Source organism: Atractosteus spatula, chromosome 1, assembly GCF_055471065.1.
Source record: "Atractosteus spatula isolate fAtrSpa1 chromosome 1, fAtrSpa1.hap1, whole genome shotgun sequence".
NCBI lineage: Eukaryota > Metazoa > Chordata > Actinopteri > Semionotiformes > Lepisosteidae > Atractosteus > Atractosteus spatula.
The window spans coordinates 65,273,195-65,295,088 of NC_142706.1; the positions used below are offsets into that span (position 1 = coordinate 65,273,195).

Genomic DNA, 21,894 nt, shown 5'->3' on the forward strand with positions numbered 1-21,894 from the left:
TGAAGGCTCCACAGCTGAGACATTGTGTTTCATTTCTTCTCTTTTCAGCATGGAATACACCTTTACTTGTTCCTTTGCTTTTTTAGAATGGGCCTTTAATGCAAAGGAATGTCAAGGTATTGTACAGTTCACCTAAAAACACAGAGTCGGGTCCTTGGAACATTTTTCACAATTTGAAAAGATGACAAGGAACATGATCAAATGGACTTTCTGCTCCCCTGTGCTGAAAAACAAATGCTCAAAGGCATTTAAAAGACTTTGGCCTTTTACTGAAAGCTATTGGAATGTTATCTCTAGACAGAACATCTGTTGGCCTGATGGCCTGATTCAAACCAGGGTTACAGGCCCAGGTCTGAGGGCTGAGTTGCTGCTTGTTTTTACTGAAGGCTTTTGCACTGTAGGAATGAAGAAAAAGGGGAGTGTTTTTGTTTTTGAACTGGGAAAAGGTTTCTCTTTCATAACTTATTTTTTTAGCAGATCCTTCAAGGATTTCTTGCAGACTCGCTGCGCGTTATTTTCTTGCATACTTACGGTGTTCTTCCTGCAGGAGTTTGTAAATAAAACCGGGCGGCCAGAGGGAAAGGTTTGTTGAGGGCGCCCCCTGCAGTGCTGGAGAGGGAGTGCACCTCCACACTCTCCCCTCTTCTCAGTCACCTGCAGGATCTTAGGAATATTCAACTAGCTGTTGCACAGCACCTGTGAAGAAAAGAATAAATTGTTTTATATATATATTTGGTATATACTTTTGCAACACTGTGTGAAGAAACAAGAACTTTTAATCTTTTTTTGCTGTTATTTACTTTTTATCTTAATGGGCAGAGTGGCTCTGTGGCTAAGGATCTGCGCCTGTGGCTGGAAGGTTGCCGGTTCAAATCCAGCAGCCGGCAGAGAAATCCTACTCTATTGGGCCCCTAAGCAAGGCCCTTAACCCCAACTGCTCCAGGGGTGCCGTATAAATGGCTGACCCTGTGCTCTGACCCCAAGCTCATGTCTCATGGAGAGCAAGCTGGGGTATGTGAAAAGACAAATTCCTAATGCAAGAAATTGTATAGGGCTAATAAAGTGATCTTATCTTATCTAATTATAATCCTTACACATCTATAGTGGTCCATCTGTCCTTCAGCAGTGTCACCTTGTCCTTTGGCTGAGACATAAAACTGAGGTCTTGACTCTCCGGTGCTCATTAAAAATCCTAGGGTGTTTCTTGAAAAAAGTAGGGGTGTTACCCTGGTGTCCTGGTCAAATTTCCCCTTTGCAAGAGCTGTATAAGTATAAGAAATTATTAATTATTATTAAACATATTCAACCCACTTTATCTTGATTCTTTCTGTTGCAGTTGTTGATTCTTGGCTGCTCTATATTTTAACTCCCACTCCTGCCTCTCATCTGTGCAGGACATGATGTCCGAGGAGGCCGAACCGAGGCCATGCAGTGACGCCTTTGATCCAGGAGAGGGCGAGGAAGAGCCGGCCCTGGAGGGGCTGGAGGCAGAGAGCAGCCGGGAGCTGCTGGAGAGGCTGAGAGAGCTGGAGGTGAGCCTCGCTTCCCTAATTGGCTCTGGCTCTTAACGAGCTGGCCTGTAGTCAAGGCCAGCCTGACCACTGGGTGGGTTAGAAGCTTGTTGAATATCTCATCAGCAAGCATCCCATCCGGCAGTTTCTTGAAGGAAGCCAAGTATCAGCTGGACTTCAGTAAAAACCTCTGTTGAAATCATCTGCAGTTGTGAACTAAAATCTACACACTTCCTTTTTTTTAAGGAAAGGTTTAAACCATTTTATACATTTTGAAGCTCTGATGTTCTCCTGACAATTCTTTTGAGCGTCCATTTCTGTTTCTTTCAACAGTGTGATTAAAATTTTAAAAATTTAACAAGTTTTATATGTCTGAAGTGAAAAATTAAGCAGGGAAAAATGTTCTCAGACTGACCGCACACAGTGGACTGTCCCTCTGGACTGACCGCCAGGGATCACAGTCAGACTGACTGCACACAGTGGACTGTCCCTCTAGACTGACCGCCAGGGATCACAGTCAGACTGACCGCACACAGTGGACTGTCCCTCTAGACTGACCGCCAGGGATCACAGTCAGACTGACCGCACACAGTGGACATGACCCCAGGGAGAACAGTCAGACTGACTGCACACACTGACAGTGAACTGTCCCTCACAAAGCAATGGAGAATGGTAACAAAACTTACTCCTTGTCCCCCCTGTGAATACACATAATGTCTCATAGTCTGAATGATTGCTATTATAAAAGGTTTAATTGCCTTGATGTGTAAATATTTGTGATATAACTGCAGTTGTTCCATTTTGGCCTGTCATACGTTTGAAAGAGCTGTCTGAAGGAACTGCAATGATGAAAGTTGCTTCTGATTTCCCATCTCGCCACTAGAGAGCATACTCTGCCCATGAGCTTCCCAGGGAGAGCAATGCTGCAGTTGCCGTCTGCAGCATTGCTGTGTAACAGCTTTACCATACAGGCCCAGGCTCAGTGTTCTGAGAAACCTCAGATGGTAGCTAGATCACGGGAAAACTCCTCACTCCGAATTGAGCAATGTGACAGATCAGCGGTAATGAATTTAATGTTTTATATTATATTTGATTAATAAGTGCATTGTTTCTACCGATCAATCAGACATACAGGCTGAGATTCCTTGTTGCTGGTGATCTCTGGTCTGGAAAGCAGGGCAGCTCTAAGACAGTCTCCTCTACTGGAACTGAGCTTTGCAGGACTGCCCTTCTTGGGGCAGTTTGAGTTCACAGGGCAGCTCTTTCTCTCGGTGCCCGTTCTGAGCTCAGTTCAGCTTTGGCTGTGGAGCTGGCTTGATCTATGTGAAAGAAAGGGCGTCTTGGATATTTCGGATGGGCACGCTCCGCCTATAGAGGAAGATCTTCCTTTCTTAGTCAACTCAGCTTCTTTTTCCTAAAATCCCCACGCCCGGACGCAATCTGTTCTCCCCAGGACAGAAATGCACTGGAGGAGGGAGTAAGTGGCTCACCAGCTCTGGCGGTGCGTGTCGCCCATGGGAATTCATCCGGCCTGCCAGCTTTCACAGTGTATTCACATGAGCACTGGTACTGCTACGAGAACACCTGCAGGAATGAATGACTGATTAGGAGTGTAACTTGACTGTACTAATGACCCAGCAGTCAGCCCTCACTAACAGAAATGTGAAGGGTAATTGTGTTCAGGGGGTGGGTATACAAGGTCTTGTTTTCTTACATTTCAGGCAGAGAACTCCGCCCTGGCCCTTGCAAATGAGAGTCAGAGGGAGGCTTACGAGAGGTGTCTGGACGAGGTGAGCTTGACTCATCTAACCTGTCCGGTAGTAAGCAGCTAATTGATTCAGGATCTCATCCTGCTGTTTCTTGAACGCCACCAGGGTAATGTCGGAATGGATTCTGGAGATGGAAGGTGCACAGACCCGCTGGAGTGGCCCCACTGTAAATTGAGACCTTTCGGACAGCTCTCTGGGCTTCTCTAACAGCCAGCTGTCTGGAGTAGTTGTGCTTTTAAATCGTTTCACAGACTGTTTACTCGTTGGTGCTAAACGTGACGGCAGACACTGCTCTGCTGCAGTTCCTGCGTGGAAACTGAAAGTAGTATTGGTGTAAAAGTGAAAACCTATAAAGAAGAATACAGTTGAACTTTGAGAAGCAGAAAGCGAAATGACAGGAAGTCAGGAAAACTAGGAAACTACTGCTCTCTGGCTTTTTTATTGAGTGCATTTCCGTGACTATAAATATTTTGTCAGAAAACTCTGCAATGCAAACGTGCGCCTAGAGTTTGTAGTTCTATTATTTTCAGCATTCACACCCATTAACAGTTGTGGAAACATCTGATTTATCTCAGAGTGAAGACTTCAGACTCAATAAAACACCTTCAGGAGAAGACAGTGCTATCTCATACGGAAGCGCATTGCTGCCATCAAAGACACCAAAATATTTAATCTTGTAATGATGAGAAAATGATGTTGTTATTATGAGATATTATTATGTTATTGTGTAGTTTATGTGATAATCATGCAATAGCACAATTGTCATACAATAGCCGCACTATCATCAGTTTTCAGTTTTAAGCAGTGGAATCGGTCCCAAGGTAAACTCTCTTGTTTTAGTATAAGTGTGAGTGTCACCATGGTTATACTAATTGTGTTCACATTAGGTATATATTGTAGCATCTCATTACGGCTAAACCCCAGTCGAAAGTAAGTCTGTGCACATTCTGCATTGCTGGACACTGTCATGAACACTAAACCCAAAGTTCCAGCTGAGCTATCGGTAGCTCCTACAGTAGGTGCTGTCATTGCACAATGCAGTGGGTTGTTCATACACTCCAATGATCATTGGTATCTCGGAATTGAAACACATGAAATATTGTTTTAGTTGATGGCACAGCAACACACTTCTTTAGTTTTGGATTGTTATGCTTTTATCAGCAATTTCCCTTTTCAGTTAAAGAGGTGATTGAGCCTTTATATGTCTGTTTGGTTTGGGCTATTAACTCATCAGCCTGAAGCCTTTCATTGGAATATACATCCACACTCAGTCTGTTCATTCAGGTAATGCCTCAAGGCGCTTTAAAGAAAGGCAGGAGCAGATAACAGCTACAGTATAGAAACGGCAACTGTATTAGTTAAAGAATGGAAGGTTTGATTCGTGCTTAAAATTACATCTGTATGAGATCTGGATATCATTCATATATGTGTAAGTCATTAAACAGTATTTTTTCAGAGACGTAGGTGTCCTTGTCAAGGTGCAATTTTGTGTAGATGCAGTATTATATGTAACTGTATTGACCTCTCTTGGCCCGTCTCAATCTCGGACGTGTGTCTGTCTGCTAACACTGCTCTGTTGTGTGTAGGTGGCCAACCATGTTGTCCAGGCTCTGCTTAACCAAAAGGTAAGACTTCTCAAGCATGTTTCCTTTCCTTGTTTGCTTCCTTGGCTTGTGCTTCACCTCTTGTTTTCCATTTCTGCAATGACTGATTTGGGATTTCTCAGCTGTGCATCAGCTCAGCTCACGAGCTCCGCTCTGAGTGGCTCTGCTGAGGAAGAGATGCTCAATCAAGGTCTAAGAGCTGGGCGGAAGTGTTGAGCGCTCACGATGAGTCCAGCCTTGAGTTTCAAAGCCCTGGAGAAACTAGACAAGGGAAAGACTGGGCAGGGTAATGATACGAGCGGGAGGGAAAGAAGAGGTTCTGCTGATTTGCCCAGCCAGGGAAGCACAGACTGGGGCTCCAGAGCATAACAATGGGAATCCGATCCGAGATGAGCGTGCTGCCTCCGTGTGTTTGCAGGACCTGCGAGAGGAGTGCATCAAGCTGAAGATGAGGGTCTTTGACCTGGAGCGACAGAACAGGACCCTCAGCGAGCTGTTCCATCAGAAGCTGCACACCACTGCTGGATCGCTTCAGCAGGTAGGTCTGGGGAAGCCCTTCACCCCCCGTGTTCACTAGGCCTTGTAGTTACTGAGAAGAGGATCTCATCCAGCTGTTTTGCAAAGGAAGTGATGGAACTAGGTTTGATAACCCAGGGCCGGATTTTGGTGTTCGTAGGCCCTAGGCACTTTTACTCCAAAATGTGCAAAAAGAGGGGGTAAACGCCATCTAAAGTACGTCGATTGACATGATGCACTTTAAACTATTCTAATGCTAAACCACGTGATTGATGGAGCGATTTGAGCGACCATCACTTCGATACTTCTAGTTTCTAGAACAGCCACTAGATAGCGTACAATTATTGATTTGGAGCACCTAGAGCTGATCGCAAGCAATGTTGTTTTAGCTTGTTTTTTGTTAGTCACTAGTGTTTCCCTCCTTCATAGGCCATAAAAATTCTGTAGGCCCTAGGTACTGTGCCTACAGTGCCTGATGGGAAATCCGGCACTGTGGAGACCTGGCTGGACAGTTTGATCCAGGCATCTTCCTACATGTGTAAAATTGCTTCCTGTTCTTGGACTTAAATGCATTACTTTTGATTTCCACTTGTGCCCTTAAATTCTCTATCAATTCACCCCGTAAAGTGACAGCCCCTGTCTGAATGAGGCTTCTCCAACCCACCCAGCCTTTGAGCCATTCATCCAATGACGGGCTTCAAGCTCCATAGTAACGCCCGCAGGATCAGGGCTGACTGGAGGAGAGGCACTGCAGCCATGATCACAAAACCCCTCCTTGCTCCCCAAAACACGGAGCTGGCTGCCACTGCTCGAGGCCCCTTTCTGTTGCCCTTTCTATGGGTTACCTGCACTGTCCAGAGGAGGACGATCCTCAGCTACCATGAACTCTTAAATCCCTTTCGCAGACTGCATCTTCAAGTTTCTCAGCCCATCTAGTATTATTCTTGCTCATTTTTGTAGGCAGCCAGAATGGGAGTTGGTTTTTTGCCTTTGGAAAAATATCTGGAGGGAACAGGCTCCCAGCATAGTGCTGTGACCCTTTTGTATAGTGCCTTTTTGTGATATTCTTCTCAAACTGCAAAAGTATCACCAATAGTTTACATCTAAAAGGGATAATAACTACAAAAAACAGGTTCTGTTATGAACAACAAGCCTGTTACTTGTGATTAACGTAGCGTTTCACACAACGTCCTGCCCTTGGACACATGGAAGTGTGTTTAACAAGAATTGATGAAGAATTCCTCAACTGTTACCTTGTTCTTTACTATATGTTACTGTGCTGATGACGTGGTATATCTCAGTAAACCATTTTAAAGGAAGAAGGAAAAGCAACCTAATGAAGCAGAATACTTAACGATTTTGTCCACGGGTAGGCAGTACTGACGCGTGAAGACAGGAGTTGCAGTTATAGAAAATAGGAATGATCTGTAGCTATATTTAACAGTTAAGCTCCATTATTTTCAGACACGGATTACTCCAGCAAGGAAGGTACTGTATGACACAGCTTCACAACACCAGCTGGGGCAGGCAAGTTCTTCAAATGTCCACTGATTTATGAATCAGGAATTGGAAACCCCAGTCTGAAAGGATTAGCTAAAGGCTTGTGAAAATGAGTTTGTGATTCAGAAAGGCTCCTTATATTGACCTGAACTTTATGAGCCTGTCACTATGAAGTCTATATGCACAGTGTGTAGCTGAGCTTGTCTGGGCAAGGTGACGTCATCGCCCTCCCTGCGCGTAGCAGGGACCTCAGCTGCCTGGGCTGGGGGAGGTCTCCTTTAGCTCACTCGGCTGGTTCCCTGTTGCATTACGCCGGAGACCCAGGTTCACGCCCAGGTGTTGCGGGATGAACCGGCGGGGTGGAGCAGCGAGGGCACGGGCACGAGCCCGCGCGGAAGCGCCACGGTCACAGGTGCAGCTACAGCACAAACAGAAAACAAATTTCTTATATGTTAATTGGAGCAGCAGAGCCCAACTCTTGTTTTTAGAGTAGCTCAGGTGGTCCACAGTGCTGGCCTTTCTTGGATGGGCCCTCGGTGTGTTAGCGCTGCGCTGTTTTGAAGTGTCACAGGCACACTAGAATGGCAGTTCAGGTTAGAATAGATCAGGGGTTTTTCACATTGCGCTGTTGACTTTTTCTGACGGAGGGTTTTTCAAGCTAGGAGCACTCTGTGTGCGGGCGGCTCTTTGTCAGGGCTATTAGTATTCCAAAAGCTTTTCCGGAGAAAAAGGAGGGGATGGCAATCTCGTTAAGAAATCTGAATATTGCGTTTAATTGGAAATCAATTCAACCATAATTGCTGAAAAAGAATATCTGCACATTCCATTACTGGAATTATTGAATGAAAATAGAATTCTCTCCATCCGCCCACCTCCCCCGCAACTCTCATGGCCCCTCGGATGTGTGTGCATTATACACTGGCGCTTTCTGCTCAGGCTGTACCTGAGAGAAACTCCGTATCTGATACTGCGTCAGGGCACCATTTCCCCACAGTCCTCTCTCCATGTGGCAAGCATAATAGGCCACAGGAAATCGGATGCTATCTGCCTCCAATTCAATTTAATTACCTGATGCCGGGACCAGAATAATAGAAACTGACTTGCCAATATAATATGATTTTCAGAGGCATTGGGAAGTGGTTTAAGAAAGCAAAATGTGCATTTTTTAAGAGTTCTTTGAGTCCCTGCTTGCGTGAGTGTGTGTGTGTGTGTGTGTGTGTGTGTGTGTGTGACTGCATGGTGTCGTCAGGTTAGAAATCACTGGTGGAAAACTCTCCTGACCCCTGAGCAAAGCTTCTCAGACTTATTCCATCCTCCAACATCCCGGTGACACGAAGGATTTGTTCTCTCGATTAGCCGCTCGTGCCCTTTTCTTTGTTTTTCACCAGGCTTGACATTCAACATGCACAATCACCTCCTGGACTTTGCTCATACAGGCTTCTCACTAATGAGGCATCTTAGGGTTTGTACCACAGACAAAGCCCCTTGAGTATTTCACAGTCAGTCCTGAACGATCAGTTAATCAAACGCACGCCCAAAACATCGAATCATTATCCAGAATCTGTAGGCTGTATTTTCCCCAACTCATACCTGCAGAGAAGGTGAGAATTAAGGAGTCTTATGGTTCAGTAGGAACAAATGCACTGAAGTCCCAGCGTGACGCGGCTGACGTGAAAGAGGGACTCCTGAGTAAAGGCATTGGTCAAGAGTGCAGGTTGAGCTCTGGACATTTTCAATCAAGAGGGAAAAATAGAAATAACAGAAACCCTTGATTTCTGCATCTTTCTCCTCTCAGCTGCCGTCGGAGCCCGCGTTGAGCCCAGAGCCCCCCTCCTCGGACTCGGACAGGCCAGTGGAGACCCCCGCCCAAGCACAGACTAAGGTGAGATTTGGCACAATCTGTCCAAGGCCTTGCTTGCATCCGGTCAATGTGGTCTTGTCATGGTAAAAACACCAATATTAGTGCTCACGGGTAAGTGGGGAAAACTCTCTGGGAGAAAAAGATCTAGCCCGGTGCACTCTGGCGTCACAAATCAGTCAGTCCTTAAGAATTCTCCTTCAACAGTACAGTACAGTAAGCCTCCTAAATCCTGTCCATGCTTTAAAATACAGTTACTGGAGTGGATGCTGAAGGTCATTCCAAAAACAAGAGGCAAAAGATGAAACCTAAATGTCTTTCAGGGAGTTGGTTAAAGAAAACCCTCTGATTTTCCAGGTTCCTTGATGTTATTGGGCAAGATGACCTTTTCTCAGGGAAAAGGTCAGACACTGTTGTCAGGTTTAGCATGGGATGCAGTTCTGCTCAATTAGCTGCAGATGGCTTTCAACCTTAACTGTTTTTATGGTGCTCTGGTTGTCTTCTTGATCTCGCAGACATCAAAGCTTTTTGTCCAGCACAAGCTTGTTATCGAATAAATTGGAAGCCGCCATCCAAGTGCTGACTGTGTGGGACTGGCTAGGTGTAAGACCAGAGAAATACTGAGCAGGCACGCAGCTTGCTAAGATGAGGCAGTGCCGGTTTTCCTTAAAAACCCCCTACTCTTAAAATCAAAGATATGACCTGCATTGTGATCAGCGCCTGCCGAATGTAGAATTATCATTCCGTCCCCGTGCCTGGCGATGGCTTCTTGTGGTGGCTGTATCAGAGGTGTCAAATTGAATATAGATTTTATCTCAATCCTATTTCTTCATCTCTGTCGCTGTAATACCGTGGTGTAAGCAGGTGAGATCCTGCCACCCCGCCAGCAAGAGGCCCCCCCCCCCCCCAAGTCTCCTCGTCACCTTCCTTCTCCGATTACTATTGATCTGTTGTTCTTTATCCCCGGTGGGAATATAAAGAACCGGCGAGAGCTGTTCCATTTCATTTGCTCATCACGGAACATTAAAACACATAGCAGGCGAACACAATCACACGAGAAATAAGGATTAGGGTCTGAAGTGGGGTGTCTGCACTCTGCTGTCCTGCGTGAGTCGAGGGCAGTAGAGGTGTACCGGCAGGGGCTTGGGATGAGGTATCTCCCTCAGCCCGACATCTGTGGGGTGAGGTAACACCCTCAGCCCGGCGCCTGTGGGGTGAGGTAACACCCTCAGCCAGATGCCTGTGTGGTGAGGTAACTCCTTCAGCCTGGCGCCTGTGGGGTGAGGTAACACCCTCAGCCCGACGCCTGTGGGGTGAGGTAACACCCTCAGCCCGACGCCTGTGGGGTGAGGTATCTCCCTCAGCCCGACGCCTGTGGGGTGAGGTATCTCCCTCAGCCCGACGCCTGTGGGGTGAGGTAACTCCCTCAGCCCGGCGCCTGTGGGGTGAGGTAACTCCCTCAGCCCGGCGCCTGTGTGGTGAGGTATCTCCCTCAGCCCGACGCCTGTGGGGTGAGGTATCTCCCTCAGCCCGACGCCTGTGGGGTGAGGTATCTCCCTCAGCCCGACGCCTGTGGGGTGAGGTAACTCCCTCAGCCTGGCGCCTGTGTGGTGAGGTAACTCCCTCAGCTGGGGCTTAATGTACTAGACAGGAATCTGGTGAGATGAAGAGAGTCTAGGAGAGGTCGGCTGGGTTCAACACCTTAATGTTGAGCACAGCACAGGTCACCAGGCAAGAATTATTTACAGACCTGTCCAGGACAGTTCCTCCTGTTCAGCCCAATGCAATGGTAATAGACTATAAATTCAGTATGGTGGAGTGATCCTAATAAATATGCCAAGCAATGTATATATTCTGTACATTCAGTGGCCTTTGAAAAGGGTCACAGAGTGGTACTGGCACATTTGTAGTGTGTTTCCTAAATATTTCAGTGTGGCAGCACTTGAATTTGCAGTGTATTTCATTATAAGTGGCTCTCTATTGACTCATCAGTCTTATTTTAATAGTCCACTAAGGATTGCACTAAAGAGACCCATGACTGCTTTCATTTAATAGTTTGACTGTTTCAGGGGAAAAAATTCTATTACCGAATTAATTGCTTCTTTAATTAAAGATAACCAGTCCCACAGAGTTGGCCAGTCATGAGAAACGGAAGCTCAGCTGCTTGCACACGTTCTCCCATTCCTTCGTTCCCTCGCTTCTCCATCACCTGTGTCTGTCACCAGCTCTAGCTGTCTGAGGTCCTAGGGAGTCCAGGGAAGTGCAGGAATGTCGTTTTCACATCCGCGTTCCCACTCAGCACATTGGATCTTTCCTGGCTGCTCAGGAAAGGGCGTCAGTGGGCAACACTGGGCTGAGAAGTTGTGTTCTTGGTCATCAGAGCAAAAGCGTTACAGACTTACAGAGCAGGAACAATCTCTGCCAACAAACCAACAAGTCTGCTGTTCCTGTCAAAACGTAAAAGAAAACCCTTCCGAAGTTTTTTTTGTTTTTTAGTCTAGCTTAAACCAGTCCATTTTTATTTTTGCATTGGAATTTCTCCACAAATTGCGAATAAAAGCTTCACAGAGATTGAAGTTGTAAAAGAGTTAAAGGGGTAAGAAGGTTTCTGAGGCGGATTTGAATGACAGGACCAATTAATTAATTGAAGCTCCAGTAAATAACATGGTTTACTGCCGTGGAAGTAATATCATAATGATGAATATAGTAAGTTAACAGGCCCTGCTCTTGTTTTATGCTTGGGTCTGAATATCTGACTGTGCTTTTTAAATTAATTCAAAGGAGCTGTGACTTGTTTGGCCGAGGACAATAGCAGTTTCATTTCTCCCTGGAAAGTTTCACGGTGGCAGTGCCCTCTGTCAATCTTTGTGTTTGTTAATTCTAAAAATTCTCGGGAGTTTGTTATAAACCTGGAAGTGAAATCTGTGTTTGGAAACAAGACCACCATTAAATCGCCATCATGCGGCTCTGCAAGTACCCAGTTGATTCCCAAACTGTTCTCGGATAACGCTGCTCCCTTTCCCTCTCTCCGTGTCTTTCAGAGTGCTGGGGACTGCGCGAGAAATGGAACGCCGGGCACCAGAGCTCCCGCTGCGTCCATGGAGGCGCTCTCCCCGTTCTTCAGGAAGAAAGCGCACATCCTGGAGGTGCTGCGGAAACTGGAAGAGACGGACCCCCTGAAGTTCCATCCCTCAGCAGGGCTGTCTTCCTACCGAGACATTGGGCAGGCGCTTCTGCCCACGGACCCAATCAGACCAGGGGAATATGCAGTCCAGCGAAAGGCCTCGGATGTGGAGCGGCATTTGAGCGGGGATTCGGATATCCATGACTACATGAATGGTGAAGGGGCGCTCCCAGAGGACAACGGGCTGGAGTATGAGAGCTGTCAATCTTGCTTGGTGTTCTCCCAGAAAAGTCTGGATAGCCTGTTTAGATGGAAGCAGGACAATGCCATGAGCCCAACTAAAAGGGAAAACACCCGTGGCCTTGATCACAAAGATGCACCGGTTTCCATGCAGACAAAAGAATCAATGATGATCCTGCCACCTGGCAACGCAAACGAGTGTTGCAGCCCAGCAGAAAAGACATCCTCGGATTTCCCTTCTGAACCCAGGAATGAGAAACCGAATGACCTTGCACAGCTCTTGGCTAGCAAATCTTATCTCTGCTCACTAATTAAAGACACTGATCAGAATGGCTTAAATAAACAACAGGAGGATTCTTTGTCACTGGAAGAGCACAACAATGGCCCCTATGAAGAGAAATGTTGTGGCAAGCTCTCTGGTGCTAATCTGCCTTTGCCGTGCCAATCCCCACCCAGGGAAAATGATGATCTTCCTTCAAAACAAAATTTGAAGCACATAAAAACTGTTGCCTTCCCTAACTTGAATGCAGGAGAGGTAATTAACACAGAAGAGCATTATCTCAAACTGGAGGCCTACAGCTCAACCGAAGCCACAAACGTGAAAAACAGTTTGTACAACACTACCTCAAACATGACTGTTCCTGGGGTCCCAGAAAGCTCTCAGATTGCTTACTGCCAGCAGGAATCAAGGGAACAGCTGTGTAACGGGTTGTACTTTTCCGAGTCCTGCTTTTCTAAGGAAGTTGATTCCTATTTACCGGCAAGTACACCTGAGAAAAACGATCTCAACTCCCTACAGCAGGTGACTCAGGAGAAAGGCAAACTTGCACTTAGTCCTACTTCCCCTTCCTGCGTGACAGACACCAAGCACTCCCCCATTTCCTCCCCTTCTCGGCTGCTTAAGTTTCTCAAAATACCCTCCATTGGAGAGCGGGCCCAAGCCTCCAACCCCCTACGTCTCAGCCCTCAGCTCACTCGCAGCTCCAAGATTCCCTGCCGGAACAACAACTATGAAGTGTACCACTCCCCTGCCACAGCTCGCAGAGCTGCCACGGCTGAGAGAGACAAACAACCAGCCCCCTCCAAGAATGATTCTTACCCCTCGACCCACTCTGCACCTACTTCACCCCCAAAACCGGAGGAAGTGTTACCCTTGCAGAAGGATCCCAGTTATAGCAGCCACTCAGCTCCAAAAGCCAGCCGGAACGCCAAGTTGGCACCTTCAGGGCAGCAACAGAGAAGCTTCCAGAAGGTGCCCCACTATGAGAACCTCTCAGACCTTCCCACAGCTTGCCAGGCTGACGGATCAACACAGGTTCTTGAAGGGGTGAACCAGTCCAGCTTCCCCTCCTGCTCCCCCGAAGGTCACTCAGAAAAACAAGTAAACTCTCTTGAGGAAAAACGGATCAGTCCAGACCACAAACAGCACCACCTCCCCTGTGGGAGCAGCTCATCATCGACCAACCCATCTTGTGACCCTGCTGCCCCAGACCAAGACCTGTATGTGGAGAATTCTGTCTGGTACAAACTCCATGATCACCACAGCTTGCCCAACTCCTCTGCCGTCCACAAATCTCAAAACAGCTGCCTCTACTCCAGCATGAAGGACAAACATGTTCCAGAAGCGGCCTCGCAAGCCTCCGATTCAATCCAGTCATTCAACCTTCCAGTCACGGCTAAAAAGGGAGAGCCTCCCTCCATTCCCAAGAAGCCAGTGAGTGGGAAATCTCAGAGTGAATCCAGCCACCTTCCTTTTAAAGAACGCTTGGCAGCACTGGGCAAGCTGAAGAACCCAGAAGACTCCCATACCACTGGGCCTTTCGTGGGGTCCCCCTTAGATAAGAAGGATGGGCAGTGCAATGGGAGGGTTGTCTCCTCCAGCAATAATGAGAGAAGCAAAACAGCTGAAAGGCAATGTGATCGCAATGGAGCAGACCACAGAAATTCCAAATATACAGATTCACTTGATGGGAAGCCTTATCCCAAAGCCAACCTCAATAGTTATGGCCTGAAGGCTCCAGGCCCTTATGAACCAGGGGTGAAATCCTTACCTCCCAGCACATCGACTCCCAAAGCAGATCTGGAGACTTTCTCTTCTAGAATGTATGTAGCAAGGGCAGATGTTCCAAAGATCAGAGCGGCTCTGCCATCCTCAAACCCTGATCCGCCTCAAGTCTTGCGCAACTACATGAAGTGTGCAAATGCTCAGAATCCTTCTCAGAATGGCAAGACTGCCCCCAGCCCCCAGGGGAGTCCCACCAAGGTCCCATTTAAATCACCTACCAAACCTAACCAAGGGTCTTCCTCCAGCTCCAGAGGCTCCAAACCAACTCAGGATGAGCGTGTCACCTCCCAGAAGCACTCGCCCAGGGCAGATGACAAGAGCAAGCTCCTCGCAAACAAGAAGAAGAACTCAGCTTATTCCGACAGCCTCCCGCCACCTCCTCCCAGGCCCGATGCTGTTGGAGACAAGAGACCTCTTGTGCCTGGTCCCCAGTCTGCCATTGAGCAGAAGGTGATGAAGGGCATTGAGGAGAATATGCTGAAGCTACAGGTGCAGGATCGAGGCCAGGTAGTTGAAGTCAAGCAGAAAACCTCTAATGGCATTGCCAGCTGGTTTGGTCTGAAAAAGAGCAAACTGCCAGCTCTCAGTCGCAAGGCTGATGTGGCCAAGCTCAAGGAAGACAAGAAGGAATGGAAGCTCAACATGCCTTCTGCAGGGAAAGACCCCAAAGCGGCCACCAAGAAGAAGCTGGAGGTAGAGAGCTTGAATATTTCCAAACTGATGGAGAAGGCCGAGGACCTGCGGAAAGCCCTGGAGGAGGAACGGGCTTATGTCAATGGCGTGGCCTTGGACAGGGCCAGCCGGGGCCACTCCTGTGAGGTGGTTATGGATCAGAGCCAGAGCCAGCTTTCCGTGGTCTACAGAGAGGTGACGTCTGACCATTTCATGCAGCAACTGCTGAACAGGTGAGGAACAAGGGCGTTGTGATGTACCCCGTCTTGATTCTAAATCTTAAGGAAGCTGTTCTCCCCAGAATATCACCAGCTTAAAAATTGTTTGTCAGTGCACGGGTTGAATTGTTTACTTTAGGGACTTTGGAAAGGCACCTTTCACTTGAAAACGTTTTTTGTGATGAGACTTTAGAAGCGTTTAATATAGGCAAACTCCTAAAGTGCGAAAATATCAAATATAAAAATTACCGTTGTGGAGTGAGGAAACCAATAATTGTCCCATGAAGCACACGGAATAAGAATATTGACTTGTAGAAAATTCTAACGTTTCTGGGTGCTGATTTGCTTGGATTCGTCCAGAGAAGGTTGGATCAGTAAGTTGTTTGCAGTGCGGTGAGCATTGTGGGTAAAGCTTAGTGTTTTACTTTATTGATGTTTCCTTTTAGTGTTGGACAGTTTGTCAGAGCACTGAGCTGTACGGATCCTTTTATGTTTCACAAGAAGTGCACACTGTCTTTTTTGAACAGATTTTTATCAAAATATTAAAGTGAAACAGGTTTTTCACAATTGTCTCTGTATTTCTGAGCTGGTAGTTTGCCCAAGGCAACATCAAACAAGGCTGAAAGGAAGACAAACACATCAGTTAAAATCCCTCTTTTTCTTGAGGTCTTGCTTCTAGACACCTCAGACCTGTCTGGAATGTAAATTAAAGTCAAACATATTTTCAGTTATTCTCCCCTTTTCCCTTTTGTATCAGTAACAAAAGCTAAGAGCTTTTGTTTTGTGTGTTTCAATGTAAAAAACAGGTTTATGCTCCTGAAATATATACAAAAAGGAAAAAGAACACCTTCACCTGATCTCATCCAATATCAGAAGGCCAGGCTGGGCCTGGACAGCACTGGGAGGGCACTCTGAGGATGTGGTGTCGGTGGACCAGTAGGTGGCACTCTTGTAGTGTGGTGACCCAAACTGAACATGAATCAAATGAGGTTGAACTGGTGGTACAAGCGGTGCATTAGAAAAGTATGACTGAAGGCGTACGAAGGATGTTTTGGCCTTCAATCAGGTTTAGCACTGAAGAGAGAGCTGCATCCAGGGGCTTAGCTGAAGTCCTCAGGCTTTGCTTTCTCACCCAGGGTGGACGAGAGGGACTCCAGCGGCAATGGCCTGGCACACCGACGCCTGTCCTTTGACTCCAAGAAATCTCGGCCCATCTTCAGCTCTCAGAGGAACGGCATCATCAGCCACGCCAAGAGCCGGCAGGAGGTCGCCAAGGTGAAAGAGCTTTCCTGCACCTCACGCTTTCTCGATGCACGCAATACTAAACGTGATACATGATCACATAAAGCAAAAGCTGGCGAGAATTGCTTAAAAACTGTAAACTGGAAGTTCTAGCATTCATTACACATGATGCTAGATTGTGGTTGTGGTTTGGCAATCTGAAAAAAACGGACTTGCTTTGGATCAAGGCAGCAGAGAGATAAAAGCCATAATTGTTCAGGTCAGAGGGGTGAAGGATTTTAAATTTCACAATTAGATGGTGATGTGTCCAGGACATGTATTCAGTATCTTAACAGGAGACTATCTAAATGCCTCATTTAAGTGCTGTACAGTATATGATTTCAACAACTCTTACTCTTTGGTTACGTAGGCTACGGATCTAGTCTGCAAAGATGACATAACATCGGACGAGAGCCTGACTGAGTCAGTCAACTCCCAGCACTTTGCAGGTGAGAGGTTACAGAGCTCTGAGCTGCACAAATTCATTTTCAGGGGGCCTGGGACCCTCGGTCTCTCAGCACTACCAGGATATAGGTAGGAGGATGAATGGCTAAAATGGTTGCCTGGTACAGAGCATGCATCCCAGAATAAAGGCTTATTACTCTTTTTATTTAACAACCATGTCTTAAAATGATGCTCCAAAGGAATTGCATCAACCAGAAATAATTAAGACAACCAACAATTAAGACCATTAGTTTCTTTTAATTATAATTTAGCTAACACCCGGATTTTATCACTGGCTGTAAAGGAATTCCTGAGTTGGGAGGGGAGAGCACCACCAAGGGGTCTACCCGCAGTATTAACAGTAGCAATCTCATTTGACTTCGATGTCAAGGCGTGCCGAGTGTCCCAGAGCTTTCCCGCTGGTGCTGTGGATGTAGGCCCAGTGGTTGCCTGTGATATCACCGTGTTAAGGCTGCTCATCCTCCTTCTCCTGCCCTCAGGTTCCGGGTCCTCCACCAGAACCCTGGACAGTGGGATTGGAACGTTCCCTCTCCCCGACTACGCCGGCTGTGTGGCGGGGAAACTCGTCCCCAAGGTGAAGCCCCGCGGAGATCAGGAGTTCTCTGCGCCACTGGGAAAAGCGGGACCGGTGACGAAGGTCCCACGTAAAGCCCGGACACTGGAGAGGGAGCTGTCGTCCCTGGAGGAGGCCTTCCCCAGAGACAAAGATCTGAGCCCCGGGCTGTACAGCGCCGCCCTGGAGGGCAAGGGCTCCAGCACACACCTCTCCACTGCCATCCAAGAAGGTACCCGTTCTTACTCTTCCCTCCCAGTCCTGGGGAAATACAAGGTCTTAGGTTTTTGTTGTTAGCTAAGCACTTGCTGACTTAAGACAACTGAACGAACTGACTTGGTCTAAAATATGGTGGTTTTCAAATCTTAAGCCAAGATCGTATATTCTGTGCTGCATCACTTTGCTCCAGATGGTCCCCCAAGAAGTGCAATTAGACCTGTTACTCTGCTTTATGGAGCTTTTGTTTTATTACCCGCAGAATAACCGCAGACATCTGTGATTCTGAGTAACTGAGATATTTGTACAGCTGGTTAGCAGTTAGTGTGAGTGAAAAGGTACACGACAACAAGGTGCAGCACTTTTACTCTCGTTTAGTACCTTTCTCTATGGATGTTTGCGCAGATTGGGTGAGTTACTCAATTAGAGTGGGAGAGGGAAGATAGATCCCATGAGTTTTTATTTTGTTCCACTGCAGATGTAGATGCTTATGGAGCTCACGTTCAGTCCCCGCCTTCCAAGAACTGGACTTTCCCCAATTTGAAGGCCTCCAGTGGTCCCACTGAGGTGTATCTGGGGATGAGGAGTGACGTAGAGCCAGCCAGCCACGGGACCCCCTTCAGAAGGGTGAGGACCTCTGTTCTCTGCTCACAGCCTGTACTAAGTAGATGCCATCCGAATCCAATGTAGGACACAAAGACTACCAAGAAGACATACTTAGAAGGAGCAGTGCAGTAGATTATTATTAATTAAGATACGGAAGGTGTATAGTAGATCTTTGCTCTGGGATCACCTTATTGTCCATATATTCTGAACATTTTTTTTTCTGTGTGCTAAAAGGTCAGATTTTCAGAAACTGCTGCATTTTGAGCAATGCTACCAAGTCATGAAAGCACTTCACCGGCAGCAAACAAAATTGCTGAGCTTTTACTGCCGAATTGTTTGGCTGCATACAGAATGGTACAGTGCCCAAGAGGCAGTCTTTAAATCCAGAAGGTAAGATGGTGTCCTGATGAAGCAGATAGATGAGTCCTAAATCTAGAAACGTAAATGAACTGAGCATAAGAACAGCCTGTTGGAATCTAAACTGAAGTATTGTGCACAGCTGAGAAGTAAACATTCCTGTAATGAATGAATGAGTGATCTTGTGCTGGAAAGTGTATGTTTTCCCTTAATGACCTAAAGAATAAAACACCATCCAGTCTCACTAAGTCGCAGAAGAATTCGGAAGCTGCAAGGTGGAGGTTTGAGGGTGAGGAATGAAACCAGAAGAGATTAAAGTGCCACAGTACAGGAATTGCCATCCACTCTTGGATATTATAGCTGTGCTTAAGGACCTGGAAAGACAATTGATTAGGAAATGTACCATGAAAACTGACTGGGATAGAGACATCCTGGAGCTAGGAGTGTTTGTCTGAAATCTCTCCAGACAGATTCGTCCTCTGAGGCCCTGTGACATAACATAACAACATCACTTTATTAGCCTTATACAATTTCTTGCATTAGGAGTTCATCTTTTTGCATACCCCAGCTTGCTCTCCATGAGACACATAGACACACAGACAGGGAGAGAAGCCTGGGGTCAGAGCGCAGGGTCAGCTATTGTTCAGCACCCCTGGAGCAGTTGGGGTTAAGGGGCCTTGCTCAGGGGCCCAACGGAGTAGGATTCCTCTGCTGACTGCAGGATTTGAACCGGCAACCTTCCAGCCACAGGCGCAGATCCTTAGCCACAGAACCACCGCTCCGCCCTGTGAATGAGATAGAACACATGCTGCTTACACAACAAAAGAATCCATCTAGCCGGACTTTGTGATTATAGCTATAGCTCTCTACTGCTAGAGCATTAGTTCACTCGGTCTACAGAAAACGCTGCGGTGCTGAAAAGGCTTCTTTTCGCATTGTGCTTATTGAAAAATAGATTTTACCTATTTAATTTTGTAACCCACAAATTTCTTTTCTAATTTTAATCTGGCTGTGCTTGCCTCTATAGCCTGTGCACCGTACAAGGAGAATAAGAAAATGCTCATGCCATCTGTGAGAATCCTTCATCCTGTAACACTGCAAGCTCAGTGCACAGTGGTTTAGCTACTAAAGTGCTAGGTCACACCTTCTCTGCACTTGAGTCCACCCAACTATAGCAGGGCTCAACTGATTGGGCACTGCCACCTAGGAAATCACATTCACAGTCAGAATAGGATATAGCCCAGATTCAAACCATTGACAGGGTAACGCTGCGGCCAAGCCTAGGCTGGAGTCACTGTCGGGGCTCTGGATACGAGTAGAGAGCTGTGGATTCAGATCCTGAAAGGGATGCTACTGTTGAGAATGGCCATGCCTTCCAGGTTGCTCCAGTAAATACCCTGCTGTATAAATGGGTCTCCAGGATGTCCCTGTGAATATTTCTTAAAGGACTTCTCTGGTGCAATAAAGTGACAAAAAAACAACCTGCAAGCACCTTCACCGGTTGAATCATTCAGGAGCCCACAAAATTGGTTTTAAAATTCTTCTCTGGGCTTCCCAAGGTCTCCATGAATACCTTCCAGGAGCTTTGATCTGCCGACTGTGGTCATTGAAACCGGTCTCAATTTTATTCTCCCGAATTCTGTGATGCTGTGAATCTGTGTTGAAGTAAAAAGGTCAGGATGCCCATTTACTGCAGTATGAGAAACCAGCATCCCTGTGTACCGACTGCCTTTGCAGTCTGCACTTGTGTTGCTCTCTGCCTTATCTATCCTGTTGTAAGAGAGAGTTTGAAAATCTGCTTTACGGACTCGAAAATGTCTGATCCTGTTCCGATCCAGCGGACAAAGGTTTTAACTTTTGTTTTGGACTTGACAATGCAGGGGTCGTAGAAAGCTTTAGAAGTAGGATGATGCAGAAGTCCTATTCCCTACATATCGGTAATCTGCTTTTCTCTGCCTTCCACTCTCTTCTTTAACAGAGTGTGAAGCCATGTGCTGCGGCCCCCTCCCGAGACGGTGACCCCGCCAGTCTGGCGCTGCCCCCTCCCCTGGGGCGCCGGGCAAAGAGCCGCACCCTCCCGGGCCCCGAGATGGGCAAGGAGGGGGGGCTGGAGCTGGTCAAGGAGAAGGCCGACGACGTTCTGTCCCCCGGGCGGCCCCCCGCCCTGGAGACCCCCGAGTCCCTCAGCGACTCGCTCTATGACAGCTTGTCCTCCTGTGGTAGTCAGGGCTGAGAGCGCTGCAGACACACACCGAGACTGACCCAGGCAGGCAGGTGTGCCAGGACACTGCCACCACAGTCCTGTCTCCGGGTTTAACTGAGGATCAGGCGGACAGACGAGCTCGACAGGCTTCAGACCACAGCAGAATCACAGTCCAGATCGACAGGCATGCCATTACTCAAAGCAGTATCTGATTCAGTGAATTGACTTGAATTCAGCAGAATGCAGTATTCACCATTTCTAGGTTTCCTACAGGAAAGATCTAGACACACCTGTGACTGGCAGACTGACAGGCCTGACACAGCCATTGGCAGACGGACTTTGCTGACCTCTGGGAAGATTGTTCCCACAAACGTTTCGGTCACATTAAATTGAAAATCCAAAGCCGGGATTTTTGTATAGACCTTACACTGGCACAAACAAGGCCGTCCGGTGTTTCATTGTCCAGCTGTGACCAAAAGTAAGACGTTGCTGAGGCATTGCAAGACATCTGTCCACTGCTGCAGCGTGGGAGGTCAGGCAATGACATCCTGTAATGAGCTTGTTCTCCTGCAGACAGTCAAATACACCTTCACCACTCTGGAAAACAGACTGTCCCTCAGGATTTCCAGACAGACACTTGCTCACAAGAATCCCCTGGATATTTCAGACGTGGTCACAGTCGCTCTGCCCTGTGTAAATTTCTGAAAGGAGGCAGACGATTCCCAGACACACAAACCCATTTCCTTTCGACACAAATCTGTCGTCTATTTTTACATGCAGATCTGACCACGTGACTTGGACCAGGACATGGCGACTCATCGAGCATTAGCGCTCCTGAACATGCAAAAGACTCTGATGCAGTTACTGCCAAGCAATTATTTTCGGAGCTTATGTTTTTTTTTATACCAGATGATATTTAAAATGACGAATAGGCTTCCAATTATTTAAAGAGGAAAAGAAAATCTGGAATTTTTAAATGTGAATGTTATTGTTCTCTGTTCCCGTTTGTTGTTGAATTATTTTATTTTTAACTTATAAGGAGTTTCAATTTGGTTTTGCTTTGCTCTCTGTGTGAGGAGAGCTGTGTCTCCTGTCCTATGAAATAAAAGAGTTCTGCCCAGAGTCTCTGTGTTCAC

At 47.0% G+C, this 21,894-nt stretch overlaps 1 protein-coding gene across 1 annotated transcript; it reads left to right on the forward strand.

The window, feature by feature from the left end:
• Nucleotides 1–1,397: 1,397 nt before the first annotated feature.
• Nucleotides 1,398–21,880, forward strand: nckap5l (NCK-associated protein 5-like). Its single transcript, XM_088924269.1, has 11 exons — nt 1,398–1,532; nt 3,233–3,301; nt 4,867–4,905; nt 5,303–5,422; nt 8,696–8,782; nt 11,800–15,092; nt 16,214–16,352; nt 16,729–16,807; nt 17,303–17,608; nt 18,071–18,219; nt 20,534–21,880. The coding sequence occupies exons 1-11, from the start codon at nt 1,398–1,400 to the stop codon at nt 20,786–20,788; spliced, it is 4,671 nt and encodes a 1,556-aa protein (XP_088780395.1). The 3' UTR covers nt 20,789–21,880.
• The last annotated feature ends 14 nt before the right edge of the window (nt 21,881–21,894 follow it).